This window comes from Dinoponera quadriceps, unplaced genomic scaffold (genome assembly GCF_001313825.1).
Source record: "Dinoponera quadriceps isolate SergipeBrazil2010 unplaced genomic scaffold, ASM131382v1 scaffold1573, whole genome shotgun sequence".
Taxonomy (NCBI): Eukaryota; Metazoa; Arthropoda; class Insecta; order Hymenoptera; family Formicidae; genus Dinoponera; species Dinoponera quadriceps.
The window spans coordinates 59,670-78,167 of record NW_014556062.1 but is presented as its reverse complement, the minus strand read 5'-3'; the positions used below and the strand labels follow the sequence as shown (position 1 = coordinate 78,167).

Genomic DNA, 18,498 nt, shown 5'->3' with positions numbered 1-18,498 from the left:
GTGTGTGTGTGTGTGTGTGTGTGTGTGTGTGTGTGTGTGTGTGTGTGTGTGTGTGTGTGTGTGTGTGTGTGTGTGTGTGTGTGTGTGTGTGTGTGTGTGTGTGTGTGTGTGTGTGTGTGTGTGTGTGTGTGTGTGTGTGTGTGTGTGTGTGTGTGTGTGTGTGTGTGTGTGTGTGTGTGTGTGTGTGTGTGTGTGTGTGTGTGTGTGTGTGTGTGTGTGTGTGTGTGTGTGTGTGTGTGTGTGTGTGTGTGTGTGTGTGTGTGTGTGTGTGTGTGTGTGTGTGTGTGTGTGTGTGTGTGTGTGTGTGTGTGTGTGTGTGTGTGTGTGTGTGCAGTATATATCAGCTTTAGTCTATAAATTCATTTGCTGAATAATATATACTTTCAGGCTCTAAGTGCATTTGCTTCCTGAATGAATTCGACGTATCGTCAAATTGTTATCTATAGATCGTAACATTGAAATCAAACATGGAATGACCAGTGAAGGATCGAGAATGAAGACAAATCATCGTTACAATGATTTACAGCACGCGATTAAATCTGCCGTTGCTGTTTCTCGCCGCAATCATCTTGATGAAACAATGCCAGGAGTAAGAAAATATAGCCGTGAAAATTCTTGCAAAAGACGGCGAAGCGAAAAGACATGCTTATAAAATAATAAAATTTTACAAATCTACTTGATCGATGGCAAGTGCCATTTTATGGATACATGCTTAATTTGGCTTCCAGGTTGGTGCCGCCTTCAGCGTGGATCTGTTCTCGACGTTTCGGAACATTCCAATTCACTTCTTCAGAAGAAGAGGAACGACCTGAAACTCAGTTATGGATATATCTTTTCGTTTTACCGTATCTTGCAAGAATTTCGAACTGTATCCTCTCGTCTCTAGTCACTAGTCAAGATGACATAAGAGCAAAAAAGAAGAGCAGGAACTTGAAGAGACAAAGCGTTATTATCCGTTAATGATATTCTAATTCATTTCACTTGTTTTAAAGAAATCTTAATACTAGACATATAAAAAGGATTATCCGCAACCGAAACAATCGATCCGACAAATTATATTACTTTGTAAAGTTATCACGAAATCGAAGAGCTTACCTCCAGTCTTCAATCCGTCTTTAGAAAGAGAAAAATGTGATTGTATGTGTTCACGAGTACTCATAAGTCGCTTATGACCGTTCCGTAACACGCTAGGAACAGTCTGATGCTCGGCCATTGATGCTGCATAATCGGCTGTCGTCGTCGTCGCACAATCGGTCGTTGCTGCTTCGCAGTCGACTCTAGTTGCTGTGATATAGCTTTTTGCCGAATATCTGACGCTGTTGTCGTACAATCGGCTATTGTTGCTGCATCTTTGGTAGTTGTCGAACAATCAATTGTTGCTGTTCCACAGTTGAATACCGCATAGCAGACTGTTGTTGCTGTACGGACATTGTTGGTTAATCGTCAATTCGTTAATTTTTAATTAACCCTTCACTTGTTTTACTTTTCAATGGATTCAAGACATTTTACAGAAGTAAGCCCTTCGAACGAATTACTTGTGCGAATTGTTCGGTCGCTCGTCGATATTTCTTTTTCTTTTTGTAAGGTAAGGTAGAGCACAGGTGAGATATGCACATTCGCGAGGTACAACAGTCTTCCGAGACGTACGAGTTGAAAAATCGTTACCTCTAGCGATCTGTGTTATAGTAAGAGCTACTTAAAGAGTATGCGAGAGCGAAATCTTGGTATATGCGTTAATTACAGCTGTACGCACACGGGAAGTCACTTATATATTCGCGGCGACTCTTTGGTGGCCCAAGAAAGTACTTCAGGCATAAGTGATATGCTGTATTTTGCGCGTGTGGATGTGTATGTGTGTTGTATACGTTGTGTACATTAGCTTCTCACGGCTGACGATATAAGTAATATATCCACGATAGTTTATTCTTTACAAAACTTTAAACGTACTGAAAGTTATCCTTCTGCGCGAGCAAAGGTAACTTCTCGATGCTCTGTTTGAGATCAAAGCTGTGCAGCCAGTCCGAGCTCGGTTTCGCCTTCACGCCGCAGAAGCTGAAGTTACAAAAGTCAGCGGCGTTCTGCAGGGCACCACGATGGAATGGGTTCCCTTGCTTGAAGTGCTTGTACCGACCGGCGTTCATACGTTCGTTCGTAGTCATGCCCAGGACCATAATCTGAAGACGCAACAAATAATTACACTCCCCGCCAATCAGGCGATCATAATTGTGACTCCGGATCATTGTTACGGTGTCATGAGATATTACTATTGCTCAACGCTACAACTATGGTTTTCCAACGAAACTCTAAAAGCATTACAGCTGCCACTTGGAATTGTTTCTACAGTATAGTTCCACGATATATTGTAATTCATAATTAATTGTGATTTTCACGATTAACTTCTTCTTAACTGACAAGCTGAATTTCGCAAAAGTACTTAGGCAGAAAATAAATTTCCATGAGCCAAACAATGCCATAAAAATTTTGCGTCTAGGGTTTTTGAGGTCACTGTTTACGAATATGAAGCCAACATTTTTCCAATTCATAATAGTAGATCCAATATGGCAACTAAAATCATAATTTTATTCCATCAAAGTAAAACTGGACATCTGAAAATTTTCTATGTACATAAACGTATTTTTGAGTTGTTGGTTGCGAATTAATAATCAAAACTGCAAATTTCAAAATGACGGATTCAATATAATGTCCATAAACGTTATTTTGTTTAACTACGATAAAATTCTGTAATGAACCCATCTTGAATTTTGAAGTTTACCATTGAATAGAACGAGCCCAAAAACCTTTGAATGTCAAATTTGAGAAATATCGAACTGCCTAAAATATTAAAATGCAGTATTGCGTCTGCCAGTTTTTGCCAGTCAAAGGGTTAACAAGCAATATTTCTCGCATGATCGTCCGTATTTAAAGCCCGAAGAGCAATCAATTCGCGAAACGGCCGATTTCGATTACGGATCTCAATCGTAACACATGCATCAGAGAGAAAAATAAAACGATCGCGATGAGTACAAAATTATTCGGCAAGTTGGAAAATTCCTCGTTTGTCCATAACAATTTATGAAATTTACGAGATAATATCATATAATATCGCCTTACCTGATAGCATTGGCATGCTAATAAAGTCCCGACCCAAAAGGAGTGGAGGGACGTGTTAGCCGCCACCCACATTACCCATGCGTCGCACGTAGCTGCTGCTACCAAATAGTTGTCCGCGCTATTATGCTCATTCGTCAAGTTCGACCAACATTCGAACTGCCAATACTGTACACTAGCGGACAAGATAACGATACACAGCCCCAGCAAAGATGCCAAAAACCCAAGGAAATACTTGTGATTATGTGCACCTGAAAGTCAGACGGTAAAATCAGACGACTGTCCTTTTGTCCCGAAAAAATCGCACGGTCGCACAGTCTCCTTGGAGAACGGAGTCATTTGGACTGTTCTTTTCAGCTGAATTGGCTGCACTACTTCAAGAAATTTGCGCGCACGGAAACGTGAAAATCTCATACGTGCGCTTCGTACGCTTCAATGTGTATGTAAATTTCTTGAACCGGTGCAGCCAGTTCGGCTAGAAAGAAGAGATCATTCGTAATACTTAACACACACCGATGCAGTTGTTCACCCACGGACAATGATGATCGAATCGCGCCACGCAACGGTCGCATTGGGAGCAATGCTTAGATCTCATAGGTCGCCTGACCAAGCAACTGCTGCAGAACCATTGTGGCTCGAAACCACCCGACTCGGCCAGCTCGATAATCGTCTGCAAATAAAGAGGCGTCAATTATTTTCGTGTGTACTTTCGCGTTAGTAAGGTAATACTGCAAGTCCGCCAGCTCCAAGTGCGCGAAGCTGAGCATTTTATCGCCGTAGAAACAACAGAGAGTACATTTAATTTGTCCTCGTGAGTAGCCGTAATGATCCCAGGATCACCTCGCCAAGACTGCAAAAAACATATCCAGAGTGGAAGAGATCCGCCAATCAATAACAACCACAAATACCAAGCTGCATGGATTCCTAGCCAGAATATCCACGTGACGTATATCCACATCTGGAATCAGCATGGAATTTATCTCATTAGTTCAACGTTTTTGAACGCGATCAATATGTGGCAAAACTTGTCACGTTCGTATGTCAAATTGTCTGCATCTTGCGGTTGTAACTTTGACGACGAATTCCTATGAATACGGCGACAAGTTTTCTCCCTTGTGCCAGGTTCGAAAATACTCCATGCAATATTCGCGAATATGTTCAATGCGGAAAAATTTATTTAGGATGTTGACAATGTACAAGCTGTTATTGCATTTCTCAATTCACAGTTTATCTCGCCCAAAGATATATTCGCCGATAACAATTATCAAGCATGCGAGTAGCGTTTATGAAAATATTAATATTGCGATATTGCAACTGATGTGCAAGGATCAGTTGTAAACCGAAGTCATAAATCTGGTTGCCTTACTGAGAATAATATTTAATGCTCGTGGTAATACTTTCTACGCTTGAAACTAGTCCTTTGAGCTTATCGTTTTATCGACGGTATTACTTATCTCGTACATAACAGCTTATCGCTAAAACTAATTGTGCAAACGCGAGCACGGCTTCGATTATCTGAAATGAGAATCTCGGCCTCTCGATTCTTACCTTGGTTGCCAAATAAATCGACATTGGTAGAATGTGGAACAGCCGTTCGTCGAACACGAAATGGTTCATTAGATACACCGCTACGTAAAGGGTGATGAAGGCACCTAGTTTTATTAAGTAATCCCATCCGCTCTGTAGTACCATACCGATCACATAAAACGCTATAAATGGTGCACTGACCATGCAGTACCAACGGATTCTCTGCAACATAGAAAGGCGCAAAAAATAAGGGAGAAATTAAGGAATAAATTCAGATTGATTTTTCTCAAGGTTTCTTTCGAGAAGTATATTAGCTTAAGAAGAAGGTAAAATCGTTTCTTAACGATTTTGTCCTCCCCTCGGTGTATCTCAGCGAGAAATCAATTTTCCAATACAGTACAAGTCTGGGTCATCAAAGGGAACATAATTTCGAAACGGAGAACTTTGCTTAAATCGCAAATCGTCCTCAGCGATATCACTTTCACAGCGATCCAATTCGCGGTATATATGCGCACATATGGCGCGATCTAATTACCTTATCTCTACACCATGTTCTCGTGCGACCTTGCTTCTCTTTGATCTCCTGGCTGATTTTGTGACCGAGCCATGCGGCGCCAATGTGCGGGCCCAACAGCGTCATCGGCGTCTCGTTTTGGAAATTGGGCAAGTCCAACGACGCCCCGTGTTGCACCAGGATAGATATCGCCGTGTTGTTCTTCGCTATGATGGCCCAGTGCAGGGCCGTGTTACCGTGCAGGTTGTCGGTGAGGGAGTGCGACGCACCTAGAGTCAACAACAGTCGCGTTGGATCTAGACTGTAAAAAGAAAGACTTTAAAGTAACCAACATAAAGTCATTCTAATAGGAGGGACCGCATGCGTGGTGTAACAGCAGCTTGGTACACTCTATGTACCTGTTGACTTTGTAGGCGCTCCACATGAGCGGCGTCATGGCACTTCTGTCCGGCATGTTTGGGTTCACACCTTTCGCCACCAGATAGGCCACGATGGCCGTGTGGCCGAACTGGGCCGCGAGGTGTATACATGAGAAACCTTCCGAATCCCTCAGAGTAGGATCAGCACCAGCTCTCATCAGTATCACAACCGTGGAGAGATGACCCTGTCTAAAAGCCACAATCGAAGAGCTGAATCTTCGAGGTCATCTTAAATCTACATACAAGGGAAACTTGAATGCCAATCTAAAGCAGCTCGAGTATCGATTCTCCTCAATCGCCTCATCATCGTCAATTCATTCATCAGTTCGTCGTCGACTAATGACGGCGATGCCGCTTCAAATCTGACTGACCTTGTTGCCCAATGCAAAGGTGTAGAAGCCAACTCGCCGCCGATCGCATCGACAACGGCTCCCTTCGCAATCAGATATTTAACGATGTCCTTGCGATTGTTTATCGCGGCCCAGTGCAGCAACGTGACGGTCTCGGAATCCGGCTGGTTCACATCGGCGCCTGCCTCCACCAATTCCGTCACTCGATCCAGTGCTCCATACTGCAAACGCATTCTATTCAGTCTTAAAGTACCAAAACCAGATCGCGGGGAATCTCCTCAGACGTTCGACTCAGTCGCTAATTTCACCTGCGTCGCTCTGACGATGTCGAAGGAACTGCAGTCCTGTGTAGCGGGTCGCGCTGGCTCCTGGTGAAGGCTGCTGGGGTCGTCAGGTTCGCCAGTGCCTTCGCCTTGGCAGGCGGTCTGCATCTGCAGCGCGTACATACTGCAACCGATGGAAGAGTGTTAATTGGACGTTTGCGTCAGCAGAGGAAACATTAGTTTGTTATAACGAAAGGTCCGTCGCGCGAGTAAAACTGAAGGCAAAATCACAGCGGGTGAGAGTCGTGATGTGATTGGTGGTTCCAGGTGATTCTTATTAAAAGGTACGCTCGGACTAAAGGCAACCCACACCGAAATTTGCATTTAATCTTGTAAATGTTGGATCCCGCGTGGACCTCGCATTTTTTTCGCTCATCTTAGCCTGATATGTAAATAAATACAGCCATTTATAACGTCGTGCATCCGCTATATAATCCCGGTCGCGTCGAGCTCAAGCCGAGACGCAATTTCGTATTCGAGTTGGATACCGACGTTGTGCGCCGCAATGTGTATAAATCACGCTAAATCGCACCACCGTCGGTGAGGCACGTTGTCAAGGATACAATAGATCCGTCGAGCTCTTTGCGTCTGTATCTTTTATGCTTCATGAATACCAAAGGAACGTTCAACGATCAGAGGTCTATTATTTATGGGTCTTTCGCAAGCTCAATCTGTAATCCTTTTGTTTTCTATAATCTTTTACCTACTTACATGTTCTTGTGCTTTATGATATTTTAAGGATAAAAGATGTGTAAAAACTGTATAGTTGAGAGAAACAACAATTTAGGCACAGTTGCTTTTTAGTGAAATAAGATTTCTAGCTGAATTACTTCCAGTACATTGAAACTTTATTTAGGTATTTAACTCATGTATAACTTATGAGCTGATAAGCGTTAGTTAATGATGGTCATTTAGACACTTAAGTGGCTCTTGATCGTGGAAAAAATGAAGGACAAAGTAAGCCAGTTAAATTTGAAGCGTACTTTCAAATTTAATTTATTATATTTAACAAATTATTTTATTATATTTAACATTAGCATTTTTATTTAACTTTTTCTATATCTTCCAATTATATACATGAGGAGATTCTAAGAATATCGTGTTAAAAATCGTATTTCCATTAAACTTCGCGATATCTAATTCAACTTCAATCTGCAAGAACCAACTTTCTCGAGTCGTAATACTCTTTCTTAAGATACACAAGGTGTCATAATATAGGGAGAATACCAAATAACTCCTTTGTTTTTAATCAAATGAGAAATATTTAGAACATAATTTGAATGGTTTCGAAGGAGGGATACCTTGGAAATTTTTTTTCAATTTTTTAAAGTCTTCAAGATATAATTTGAAGTGTTCTCCTTATGCTAGAATATTCTATATATTTAAGTAACGTGTGCTAGAATATTCTATATATTTAAGTAACGTGTATTATGATTTTGCTTATCTCACTGTGTCATTCTTACATAACGTACATCTCATTCATGATTAGTAGCATACTCTTCAGTCATCAGTTGCTAACGAACTTTGCCTCCAAGTACAAATTAAATGTACAGTGTACCAGAAAATTTAATAACAAATGATCACTAAGTCTCTCTTGCTATCGACTTGGAAGTTTGTGCAAATGTTAAAAGTCGAAATTCCATTTCCTCTTCCTTCTTTCATTTCTCGAGACTAAGAGGATCGACTCGACGCGAGGCTCACTCTCGAAGAGTTCGTCCTCGACACGCTCCTTTCTCCCCCGAGACGGAGAAACCAACTCGGTTCGTCCCCCATGCCGCTGATCGATCTCTGGAGCGATGCGCACCGAAAATAAATCGCTTCGTATATATATACACACGCGCATGAAAAAAGAAGAGATCTGCTCACCTTGCTGGCGTGATGCGCTGTCAATGCTTGTACATAGTCACGAACGACGACGACAACACAACAACAATAACAACGACGACGATGACGGCAGCGTGCTCGACTTCACCCAAGGGGCGCGAGGCAGAGGGTTAGTTTCAAAGGGTGAACAGCGCTGTTGTACACCGGGGGGTGGGGCGCCGGCATATCACACGCACGCACGCACACACACGCGATGGTCGAGCCGCCGGGGTTGACCTTTCGCACGACACCCTCGTGATGCCTCTATCGAGAAGCGTGAAATCACTTCGACTCTACTTCAACTCAGTCTGCTTCCGCTTCCTCTTCCTCCTCCTCCTCGACGCGCAGTTTAACTCTTGGACTCCACTTGGCCTCCCACCGACGAGGAACGTCGCTTAGTCACCATCACGCGAAAACGAGTACTTTTTGCTTCAGGTGGCTGCGGCGCGCACCCACTCCGTCATCGTTCCCGTGTTTTTCGCGTTTACGCGCTTACGCCGACAGTCGACGGTCCATATCGACCAAACGCAACGCCGCTCGGTCGATACGCCTGGCGGGTGCCAACGCGAAACTGGCGCCCGCCAAACACCACCGTGGTGCCATCTCGCGGAGCGAGCGGGGAACCGTTGTGCCGAGAAACTGACTCAAAAGTTGTACTTTTCATACTCCTAACGCACCCCCCTCACCCTCCTGTGCGGCAAGATCGCGTAATAGGAGTGAATTCATCTTGGCTTCCGACATTTTCTCGAACGCATCGTGTCCAGGCGAGGTCCAATGCGTCACAAAGTACGAAACTATCCGCTCACTCGTCAATTCGATCACACAATGTTGTTTACGTTCGAACCTCACGCGTCGACCAACCAGCTGTCGAACTGTCAGCACGCGTCCGGATCGCGACGCACGTGTTTGGCACGGAATCGTTTAATTACGGAAGCGGAAGGTATTTTTATCCGGCCCACGCACATGTATGTATACACTCGACACGACAGGTGGCCTCGTTACACTCGCGTACATTCTAAGTAAATACGTGGTGTACACACACACATAACGGTTCGCACGCCGCGGCACGCGCCTCCGCAAACAAACTCGCATAACTCGACACCCCCCTTGACATCCGTGACGTAGTGTCCGTCTCCTTCCAGGGCGAGCGAGAGGACGCGGTGGGGTTATGGGCGGCGCACCACACCACCCGGCGCGACCAATCGCGCGTCGTCCAGCTGCTGTGACGTCACCAGCACGCATCTCGCGATCGTAGTCGTACGTTCACACGGCTTGGAAGATACGTATGTATATCTCTCTCTCCGATATGCCGCCGCTTCTCCTTCCTCTTCCTTCCATGCCCGTGGAGCGACCCTGGGATTTAATCGGAGAGAACAGCTGTTGCTCGCCACAGTCCGACTCGACCAGTCAGATCACGACCGACCGCAATTCGCGTGCAGTGAGAAGACACGAGATTATTCGCACTTTTACGCACATACCGCTCGACAAGCGCACTCCGACCGACGGGTTCCTTCATACGCCCGAGATAGATCGCATCTCATTTCGCAGCCGCCGAGAGAGAGATAGAGGAAGAGAGACAATCGCAAGTCTCCGGCGGCTGTGACACCTCTTCGGGCTCATACGCAGAGTTCTGTGTTTACATCGCGTGACACGCCGCAACGTCCGCGATATATCGCTCGATATCCGCAGGGACATCAGCCGGAATTCCGGGACGAGAAGGAGGAAGCTGGGAGAGAGAGAGAGAAGTCAGCGACGGGTCGACGTCTACACGACGGCATTACGGTTGTTAAACGAACGTCAACAACAAAGAGGACCAACGAGGACACCGGAGAAGAGCAGCAGCGACAGCGTCAGCGATATGAATCTGTCGTTCGCCGGTTGTGGTTTCCTGGGCATCTACCACGTCGGCGTGGCGGTATGTCTGAAGAAGTACGCGCCGCACTTGCTGCTGAACAAGATCAGCGGAGCCTCCGCTGGCGCTATCGCCGCATGCTGCCTGCTCTGCGACCTACCCCTGGGTGAGTGATCGAGCGAATTTCGCGGCAATTCCTTTCGCCCGAAAGCTATTATTGACCACAGACCGCATTGATTGGCCACGTTGCGGCGATAACATTGCGGGCGAGTGACGACAGTGGTCGATCGTAACGCGGGCGAATGGAATTCCGTTGCCGGCGAATCTGCCTTCGTCTTGTTTGTCTTGCTTGTTCGCTCTCGAGCGAGGAGAGACCTTGAACGATTCCGCTCTGCGACGAGTCTCTCCTAGGAGGAGGTTACCTAGGATACGTCGTAAATTCGACACGAGCGAGCGCGCACCATTTACAAAATGAATGAACATGAAATCCTCGAGGACGAGAGAGCAAAAACAGGCACGGGCAGGCTTTTTGTGAAATCTGAAACGGGGAATACTCTTCTTAAGGATTAAAGCCTATATCGAAGAAACGTTATATGTAGAACAATGAAGTCTAAGATAACGATAAATTTCAAAGTGGTTTTCCGCGTCCTTTAGAAATCAAGTTTTATTCTTTAAAGGTTGGATCTAATCATTTTAGCGTTAGTAGACGGTGACAGATAAGGATTCGATGAAAACGGTTAAAACAGTCTTCGATGACTTTGTATCGAGATGACAGTAGGTCATCACTGTTCGTTTTCGCTGCACCGCTGAACTAGTGCAATAAGTTGAAGTGAGAAAACATATACTTGTCTCGCTTCAACTTATTGCACTAGTTCAGCGGTGCTGCGAAAACGAACAGACCTAATGACGGTGAACGTTCAAATACAAAAGCATTGAAGAATGTTTTGCCGGATATTTAACGAATCTCGGTCTGCCAATGTTTAGACGAATACTGAGAAACAACCTTAAATTTGCCCATATTAGTCTCGTGATAACGTAGATTCATGTGTCATGTTTGATTAATGAAGCCCGAGCATGTATTTAATTATGCAAAGGGAAGGATATCTGAAATCGTGTATTGTGTGTGTGTATATAAGAATACCTGAACCGTAAATCAAGAGACAAAACATATCAGAGAACTGAGCGCGATATTCTTAATTACAAAGGGGAAAGAAGGAGGATCGCATTTGACGGAATTAAATAAAATCACGAGTCTTTCGTTGTAGTAAATCAGCTACGAGAGAAGAAAAAAGGGAGAGGGCGAATTACGGCGAAACGGACGAGGAATTTATTATTCCGCCAATAATTCATGCCGCGCGTCGCCAATACCGCGATAACGAAAGCAACCGCGGACTAATTAGCGCGCAAATTTGTAACTTGTCTTTTCCCGTACCGCGCTTCTCGATTACGCGCGCGCGACACACGCACGCATGTCAGTTTAAATGTTAAATGTATACGCGGGAGCGCGGTATTTGTAGAGTGACATTTTCAGAACGTCGGTGATCCGGTTACTGGAATAATGAATGCAATCGTTGTCGAATTCGTTTAAACGGAAAATAAATTGTGTATCAACGCGCAGAAAAAAAAAGAACGAAAGATATCGTGCAAATATCGTGTTCAAATATTGCGTTTCGATTATTCCCGGATTTTTTCTCTTGCTCATGGTAAACCGATTCGACACACCGCTGAATTTTGTAACCCGCCGTGTGACTGCGTGTTTTATAACGACGAAAACGCCAGAAATCATTTCCCGAAGGGGCTTCTCCGAAGCACCTCATTGACTGAAAGGTAGGATTGCCGTTCAAGGCTGTACAATAATAATAATAATAGCTTTATTGCATACTATCTCGACGTGCGCGGTGTGCACGTACAAAGAAGAGTTCGGTGCAGAAATCGGTTAATTCCATTTTTTGAAATTGTACAATATCAATAAAAAACTGTTTTGCAAAGTAAGTTATGCAATTCTTTTTATGAGAATCATTTAAATATGTAAAGGTCGTTTTGTTACATTTATATGATATATTTTTAAACAGAAGTAGTTTTATTTTTTTCTTTAACGAAGCTGACCGATTTTTGTGCCAAACCCATCAATTCAATTATTGAGTAAACGACGCGTAACGGGCGACGTAAGCTTGTAATTAGACTTAACCCAAAATGAATTGAAAGCATAAGACAGTAATAAGATGTGGACATTTAGACGAGTTATGTATTTGTATAGAGAACGATTACATTTTTCTTTGCGAGAGCAAATATTACGAAAACAAATATTACAAGGAATAATGAAAGAATTCTTCGTGCAAAAAATGAAGTGAAACGCTCCTTTTCACTCGCTTTCTGGCAAAATTCAGAGAGATTCTAGTATAAATTCAGAGATTCTATGAATTCACGACGGCTAATGAGAATTTAAATCGCGATTGACTGTAACTGTGACGCGAGCACAAAATGGTAATAAGCGCGACCTGACGCTAATAATAGCCGATATTATCGAACGTATTTCGGTTGGAATGTCGGAGCTCCGTCAGCGATGCGAAATGCGCAAACGCACTGCGTTATCTCGATTAAAGTTGCAATAAATTATAACAGATTGCAATTATAACGACGACGGCCGCGCTATGCACAAATCTCTCCTCTTTCTCAGAGACTCGACCGCGAGTTTAACGGGGACTTTCTCTCTGACACAGAGATCGGTTCCTGAAGTAACTTACCAAGTACGTAAACTTCGTCATCCCTACGCCAAGTCGTGTTAAATAGGTCGTGTCTAGCTTAGGCAACAGCATTCGATTCTGTGCGAGCGGGTCGGCGTTGTTGTTTTAAAATTGCGAAGAGAGATTTATCAAGTGTTTTGTTTCCTCCCGCGAAGTCAAAGGACTTGTTGCCTCTCCGGCCGTTATCGCGTAGAAGCGGAACAAACACACGCGCGTGCAATGATCTCATACTTCATCCGCGACTCTGTATTATGTCGACGGATATAACGTGGACGACCTGCCGTTGACATCACGCGTACAATCATCCACGAAAGTATCCGACCGAGTCGCGAAGACGCAAAAATCGCGAGACACGACGAAATACGACGCGAATCACACACACAATACGACAAAGTATGACGCGAGTTACGCGCGATCGACACAACGAAACTGCTCCGAAAAGTCACTTCCTCGCGCGTTCCACGGCTCGCTCGGTTACTTTTGTCAGCGATTGCGGCTCGATGTTTCTAAGTCTCGTTACTTTTTAAGAAAATCGAGGTCTAAGCTTTGTGTGTTAGCTTCCTGTAAAGAAGAAATGTATACTCGATCGCAGGACGGTTGCAACAGTTTATTTTTTACATACTTCAGAACATACAAAAAATACAACGAAGCGAACCCATGATTTATGTAATAAATACATACGTAATAAATAATCAGACAGCCGTCAGTTATTACGTGTACACGTGTAACTTTCTAACCTGTCTAAGCTGTCTAATCATTTATTGCGCAAGTTCATGAATCATAACTTCGTCATATTTTTTGTGTGTTCTGAAGTGTGTAACAAAAAAAATCGTTGCAACCATCCTGTGAACGATTGTAGGAAGTGTTAGATTTAAATAAATAATTGCTCCAATATTTTTTAGCAAATTTTTACTTGGATAAAGTAATATTTACTTGATTCAAGTAAAATATATTTACTTGATCCAAGTATTGCAGTAATTATTTACTTTAATTTAGCGCTTCTTTTCTGTGTAAGAGCAAAATTGTGATATCATACTGACGAATACAAGCCCGAGAAGAAAACGAGATGAATTTTTCCCGACCTCTAACTTCGTTTTAGCATATGCAATGTTTATTCGTTCCATCGATTCAACAGAAGTCGATTAATTAAAATCATTTAAAGGCAAAGTACCGCATTATATTTTTGGCGCGCGCGTAATTTACTTAACGATCTTATGAATCATTTTTGATGCGTCGTAATGGGAAGGAGGTTAAACATCGTTGCACTTCGCCGTCTTACGCAAGTCCTAATTACAGATGCAATGAGTTATGATATAAAGAAAAGGCGTAATAACTTGAGCCGCGATTTTGTCGATCACCGATGACGTGTATCGTATTCTCGAGATTTAATGGTAGACTTTACACGCGTGGCTACTACAAAAAACGCGAGGCTATTTTGCTCCTTTGTTCTTTCAACGCCTCGATTTCCACGGTCCATGAGTCAAACTTGACTTTTGCTACACGTAAAAATATCGAAAGCCTGTTTAGACGGATCAAACTCCAGACGCTCTCGCGCAATTATAACTTTGCGTTCGGTTTCTATTGTTTCCTCTTTTTCTTCTCTTATCTTTTTCTTTCCTGTCGTGATTAAAAGATTATTATATATTGAAGTCCTTACTCACCGATATATATAGATTTTCATCCGGAGAATAGACGAATAATATTACGAATGACGAGACAGAAATTATATTTGTTCATTAAATAAAAACTCTCCTCTACCCGACGCGGCCTTCAAATCCAAGATTATTTTAATTACTCTGTCTCGTATTCGCGATTTCTGCCTCGTTACGATAACAATAAAATTTAGTTGGAATAATCAAATTAACAAATTATTCGTAATTACAGCAGAAACAGTTTTGTTGCCAGGATAGAAAATATTTTACTGAGTAAATTTGTCCTTAGAACTAGTTAATTTGCCGTTAAAACAAAATAATCTTTTCCTACATTTACTAATAAAATAATTTATAGATTCAGCAAAATAATCCAGCGAATGGCAATTAGTATTCTTAACAAATCGTTTTGCCATCCACGTGATAATAATAAATAACTAACCGATAACTTAATATAATTAATAACTAACACATTCTGCTGCAACGGCATAGAATTTGCTGTGTGTTAGCAAATATTTTTCTTCGCGTATATATTTAACCCTTAAATGCATAGTGTTGCAAATTTGCAACATATTTATTTCTCTTCTTTGTCGAGATCAAAGGCACACCTAAACGTGGAAGACCAAATTCTTCCTTAGAACAAAATTTATAATCCAAAAAGCACAAAGACAATGCTCAACATATGCCTCAGATTTTTTTAAATATTTTTCTCATTTTCTGGGACTACCTATGAACCTAAAAAAAAATAATTCAGTAATAAAAAAAAATTGATGCATTTAAGAGTTAATATTCAAATATCCTAGAAATAGCAAAGAAGTGTACTTCGAAGTAATTTGAATTGATTAAAGAACCAGGTTCCATGTATGACTTCGAGATTATATAAAATCGACGGTGCGTTTTTCGGGTCAGCGGGTGATTTAGCAATTAAACGGTTAAGATGCTTCAATTCATAACAACTTCTTTATCTATGTGCGTGCTACTCACGCGTTTCCGATCGCGACGCGTATAAACAAGGTCATAAGAAACGAACCTAAGATCGTAGCGGCACGACTACAACGTACTATGCATATATATTGTCGAAAAAAAACACTGACGTCGTTCTCCACGACAAAATATGTTTTCTGTCGTCAGATGCAATTCAAAATCAAGGTCAGATCGGAAACGGGAGATAGTCATTGGCAAAAAGGACCTGACGCGCTATCTTCCGCCGACTCTGTCGCCTAGATATACATACGTGCATCGGTGTCAGTGGAACTAGGTTACAACTGCACGTTTATTGCGAGAAATAATAGGAGTGCGGCTGCCGATAATAGTCCTCCGATTTTTCTCCGCGCTGTGCGTATCGGCGGATGCTGCAAATGCGCTGAAAGTAGTGCGCGCGCGCACGTCACTTCTTCGGCCGAGTGAAAGCCCCGATGATCTTGGAAATTCGATTCACGCGCTGCACGTTATAGACACAGATAGGCCAAACTAAAAATCAAGTAGTCATAAACAAATCAGCAGTGATAAACATAGTCTTTCCGGCGATTAACATAATTAAATCGATGAAAGACAGCGGCGGCATACCATTCGAGTGACATTTGCATCTCCGTTTATTCCTCGTCTCTCGTGGATATATATAAAACTCGACTCATAATAAATCGTATTAATACGTAAATCTCGTTTCATAATATGGTAATCAGATGGAATTTAGCGAACGTAACGTGTCGGGCTAAATTTATAGTAGTTGGTCCGTAGAGTACCAGATTTTTTAGTGGCGATATTAAGGAACTCCTTCATAAGTTTATTTATTAAAAAAAAATTTCGTATAACGTTATTTAATTGTCTAAGTAATAAATAATAATTTTGAGCGAAATTAAGACATATATACACACAATATATTACAAACAAAGAAATGTTACTTATTCTTTATTTTTTTTATTAATTCTTTATTTATACATCAGTTGAACTAATAGAGGTGCATGTATAATAGAAAGTAGTATATATATATGTATGCATGTATGTATGTATATCGCAGACGTTATAAATTGTAAATTTCCTATGGCTCCTAAAACAAAATGGTCAAAAATTCTGAAATTTGTATACATTGTCTCTATGTTAATTTTTAATATCACAGTAGTTTTTCATTAAAATCGTAAATATGGTTTAGAAGAAATTAAAAATAGAAGTTAAAAATAAGATATTAACACATTAAGGGCGGGAGTCGTAGTACTACGATTTATCTCGACTGCTGCTTAAGGGCGGGAGTCGTAGTAACTACGATTTATCTCGACTGCTGCTTAAGGGCGGGAGTCGTAGTAACTACGATTTAGCTCGACTGCGGCTTAAAGACGGGAGTCGCATTAGTACAGTTTGCAACCACATTGCACAATCCATGCGCCACTTTATATTTGTACTTAGTATGTTTTGTAGTTTGAAGCTGTTCGGTTGTTCAAATTCTACTTACAGTAAATTTTGAAATCCTTCAATATGGTTTCACGCGAAAATAAAGATATATATGCAGACGATTTGTCTGACGTTGATTGCGATGAAAGAGGGTTAAATATTGATTTTTTTGATTGTGATATTGACGATAGTGATAGTTCTATACGATCTATGAGAAGGACCCGAGTTTTTCCACTACCGATTAGCGATGATGAAAGCGAAAATGATTATGAAGAAGAAATTATACCTCAATGGACTGAAGTCGACATTCCACCTACTATAGAACCGTTTTTGGATCGAACGGGGTTAAATATTTTACCACAGAACGGCGTTGAAGGATCTCTGGATGTGTTTCTTGATGATAATTTCTACGAAATGATGGTAACAGAAACTAACCGATATCACCATCAAAACGTCGAAAAATACCTTAAAAAGAAGAAAGCGATAAAATGGACGGATCTCACTATTAGCGAATTCAAGAAATTTTTAGGATTACTAATTCTAATGGGCCAAATTCCAAAAAGTACTATCGATGAATATTGGACAACAGATCCATTATTAGAAACACCAATATTTCCAAAGACAATGAGTCGTGATAGATTTAAAGAGATATGGAGATGGTGGCACTTTGTGAACAACGATGAAATGGATAAATCGAGCGACCGTCTATTTAAAATTCGACCTGTTTATGACAGTTTGGTTGAAAAATTCAATACTGTATATACACCAAGAAGAGAGATTTCACTGGACGAAAGCATCATACCATGGCGTGGAAGATTGGGATTTAAAGTTTACAATGCCTCGAAAATTATTAAATATGGAATCTTGGTGAGAGTTGTGGCTGAATTGAAAAGTGGCTACATTAGTAATATGAAAATGTATTGTGGAGAAGGAAGGAAACTGGCGGAAACAATATTAGATATTCTTACTCCATATAAAGACAAATATTATCATGTGTTTATGGATAATTATTATAACAGTGTAGATATAAACGAAACTCTTTTAAAACATAAAATACGAAGTTGTGGAACAATACGTGTAAACCGAGGACTTCCACATGAATTAAAAAATAATAAGTTGCAACGCGGACAGTCAATTTTCCGGAGAAAAGGAGACGTGTTAGTACAAATTTGGCAGTCAAAGAGAGAAGTGAGGATGATTTCGAATATTCATTCGAGTGAACTATTAGAAAGCTCCAATACAGATTGGCACACAAAGACAAAAATAATAAAACCAAAATGCGTAATAGAATACAACAACTATATGAAAGGTGTTGATAGGGCAGACCAGTACCTTTCGTACTACTCAATATTGCGAAAAACAAAAAAGTGGTCCAAGCGGGCTGTAATGTATTTGTTAAATTGTGCATTTTTCAATTCCTATTTAGTATATAACATGCATAATAATAGTAGCTTGCCATATAAAAATTTTTTGTTAGAATTATCACGCTGTCTTATAACTGACAAACAAACCGAAGATCTGGAATTGATGGACATTGAAGAGCCACAACGTGGTACATCGAACTCGGCACCACGGACTCCACGGTATAAAATTGATCCGCCTGGACGTCTTTCGCTAGACATCAAAAAGCACAACTTAATTCGGATAGAAAATAAAGGCAAAAAGCTATATGCTCAACGAAACTGCGTAGTTTGTGCGGCACATAAAAAAAGAAAGTTGACTTGCTTCAAATGCGAGTTTTGCAATGCACCTCTTCACCGTGGC

At 41.6% G+C, this 18,498-nt stretch overlaps 2 protein-coding genes across 6 annotated transcripts in view; one reads left to right on the top strand and one right to left on the bottom strand.

Annotated features, from left to right (window-relative positions):
- Positions 1-358: 358 nt before the first annotated feature.
- On the bottom strand, positions 359-9,151 carry LOC106746596 (palmitoyltransferase ZDHHC17). 3 transcript variants are annotated; one of them, XM_014623348.1, is made up of 11 exons: positions 8,108-9,151; positions 6,227-6,365; positions 5,940-6,139; positions 5,548-5,757; positions 5,171-5,465; positions 4,657-4,857; positions 3,905-4,066; positions 3,622-3,778; positions 3,112-3,359; positions 1,948-2,174; positions 359-1,418 (listed from the first exon to the last, which is right to left on the bottom strand). In XM_014623348.1, the coding sequence occupies exons 2-11, from the start codon at positions 6,362-6,364 to the stop codon at positions 1,370-1,372; spliced, it is 1,887 nt and encodes a 628-aa protein (XP_014478834.1). In that variant the 5' UTR covers position 6,365; positions 8,108-9,151; the 3' UTR covers positions 359-1,369. The 3 variants fall into 3 exon arrangements, with proteins under 3 accessions (XP_014478834.1, XP_014478835.1, XP_014478836.1); XM_014623349.1 differs by having other exon boundaries at positions 5,171-5,450; XM_014623350.1 differs by having other exon boundaries at positions 359-2,174.
- A 259-nt stretch (positions 9,152-9,410) lies between these two features.
- Positions 9,411-18,498, top strand: part of LOC106746566 (patatin-like phospholipase domain-containing protein 3) — a 24,360-nt gene continuing 15,272 nt past the window's right edge. The window contains exon 1 of one of the 3 annotated variants that reach the window (XM_014623291.1): positions 9,411-10,122. In XM_014623291.1, the coding sequence (XP_014478777.1) occupies positions 9,963-10,122 (160 nt within the window). In that variant the 5' untranslated portion in view covers positions 9,411-9,962. The remainder of the gene's footprint in view (positions 10,123-18,498) is intronic. The other 2 variants (XM_014623289.1, XM_014623288.1) reach the window with 2 other exon arrangements.

Coding starts and splice junctions, on each gene's coding strand:
- LOC106746596 (XM_014623348.1), bottom strand. CDS start 6,364: ATGTACGCGCTGCAGATGCAGACCGCCTGCCAAGGCGAAGGCACTGGC. Junction 5,758..5,939: donor CCTTTGCATTGGGCAACAAG/GTCAGTCAGATT, acceptor TGTGGCTTTTAG/ACAGGGTCATCTCTCCACGG. Junction 5,466..5,547: donor AGCGCCTACAAAGTCAACAG/GTACATAGAGTG, acceptor GTTACTTTAAAG/TCTTTCTTTTTACAGTCTAG.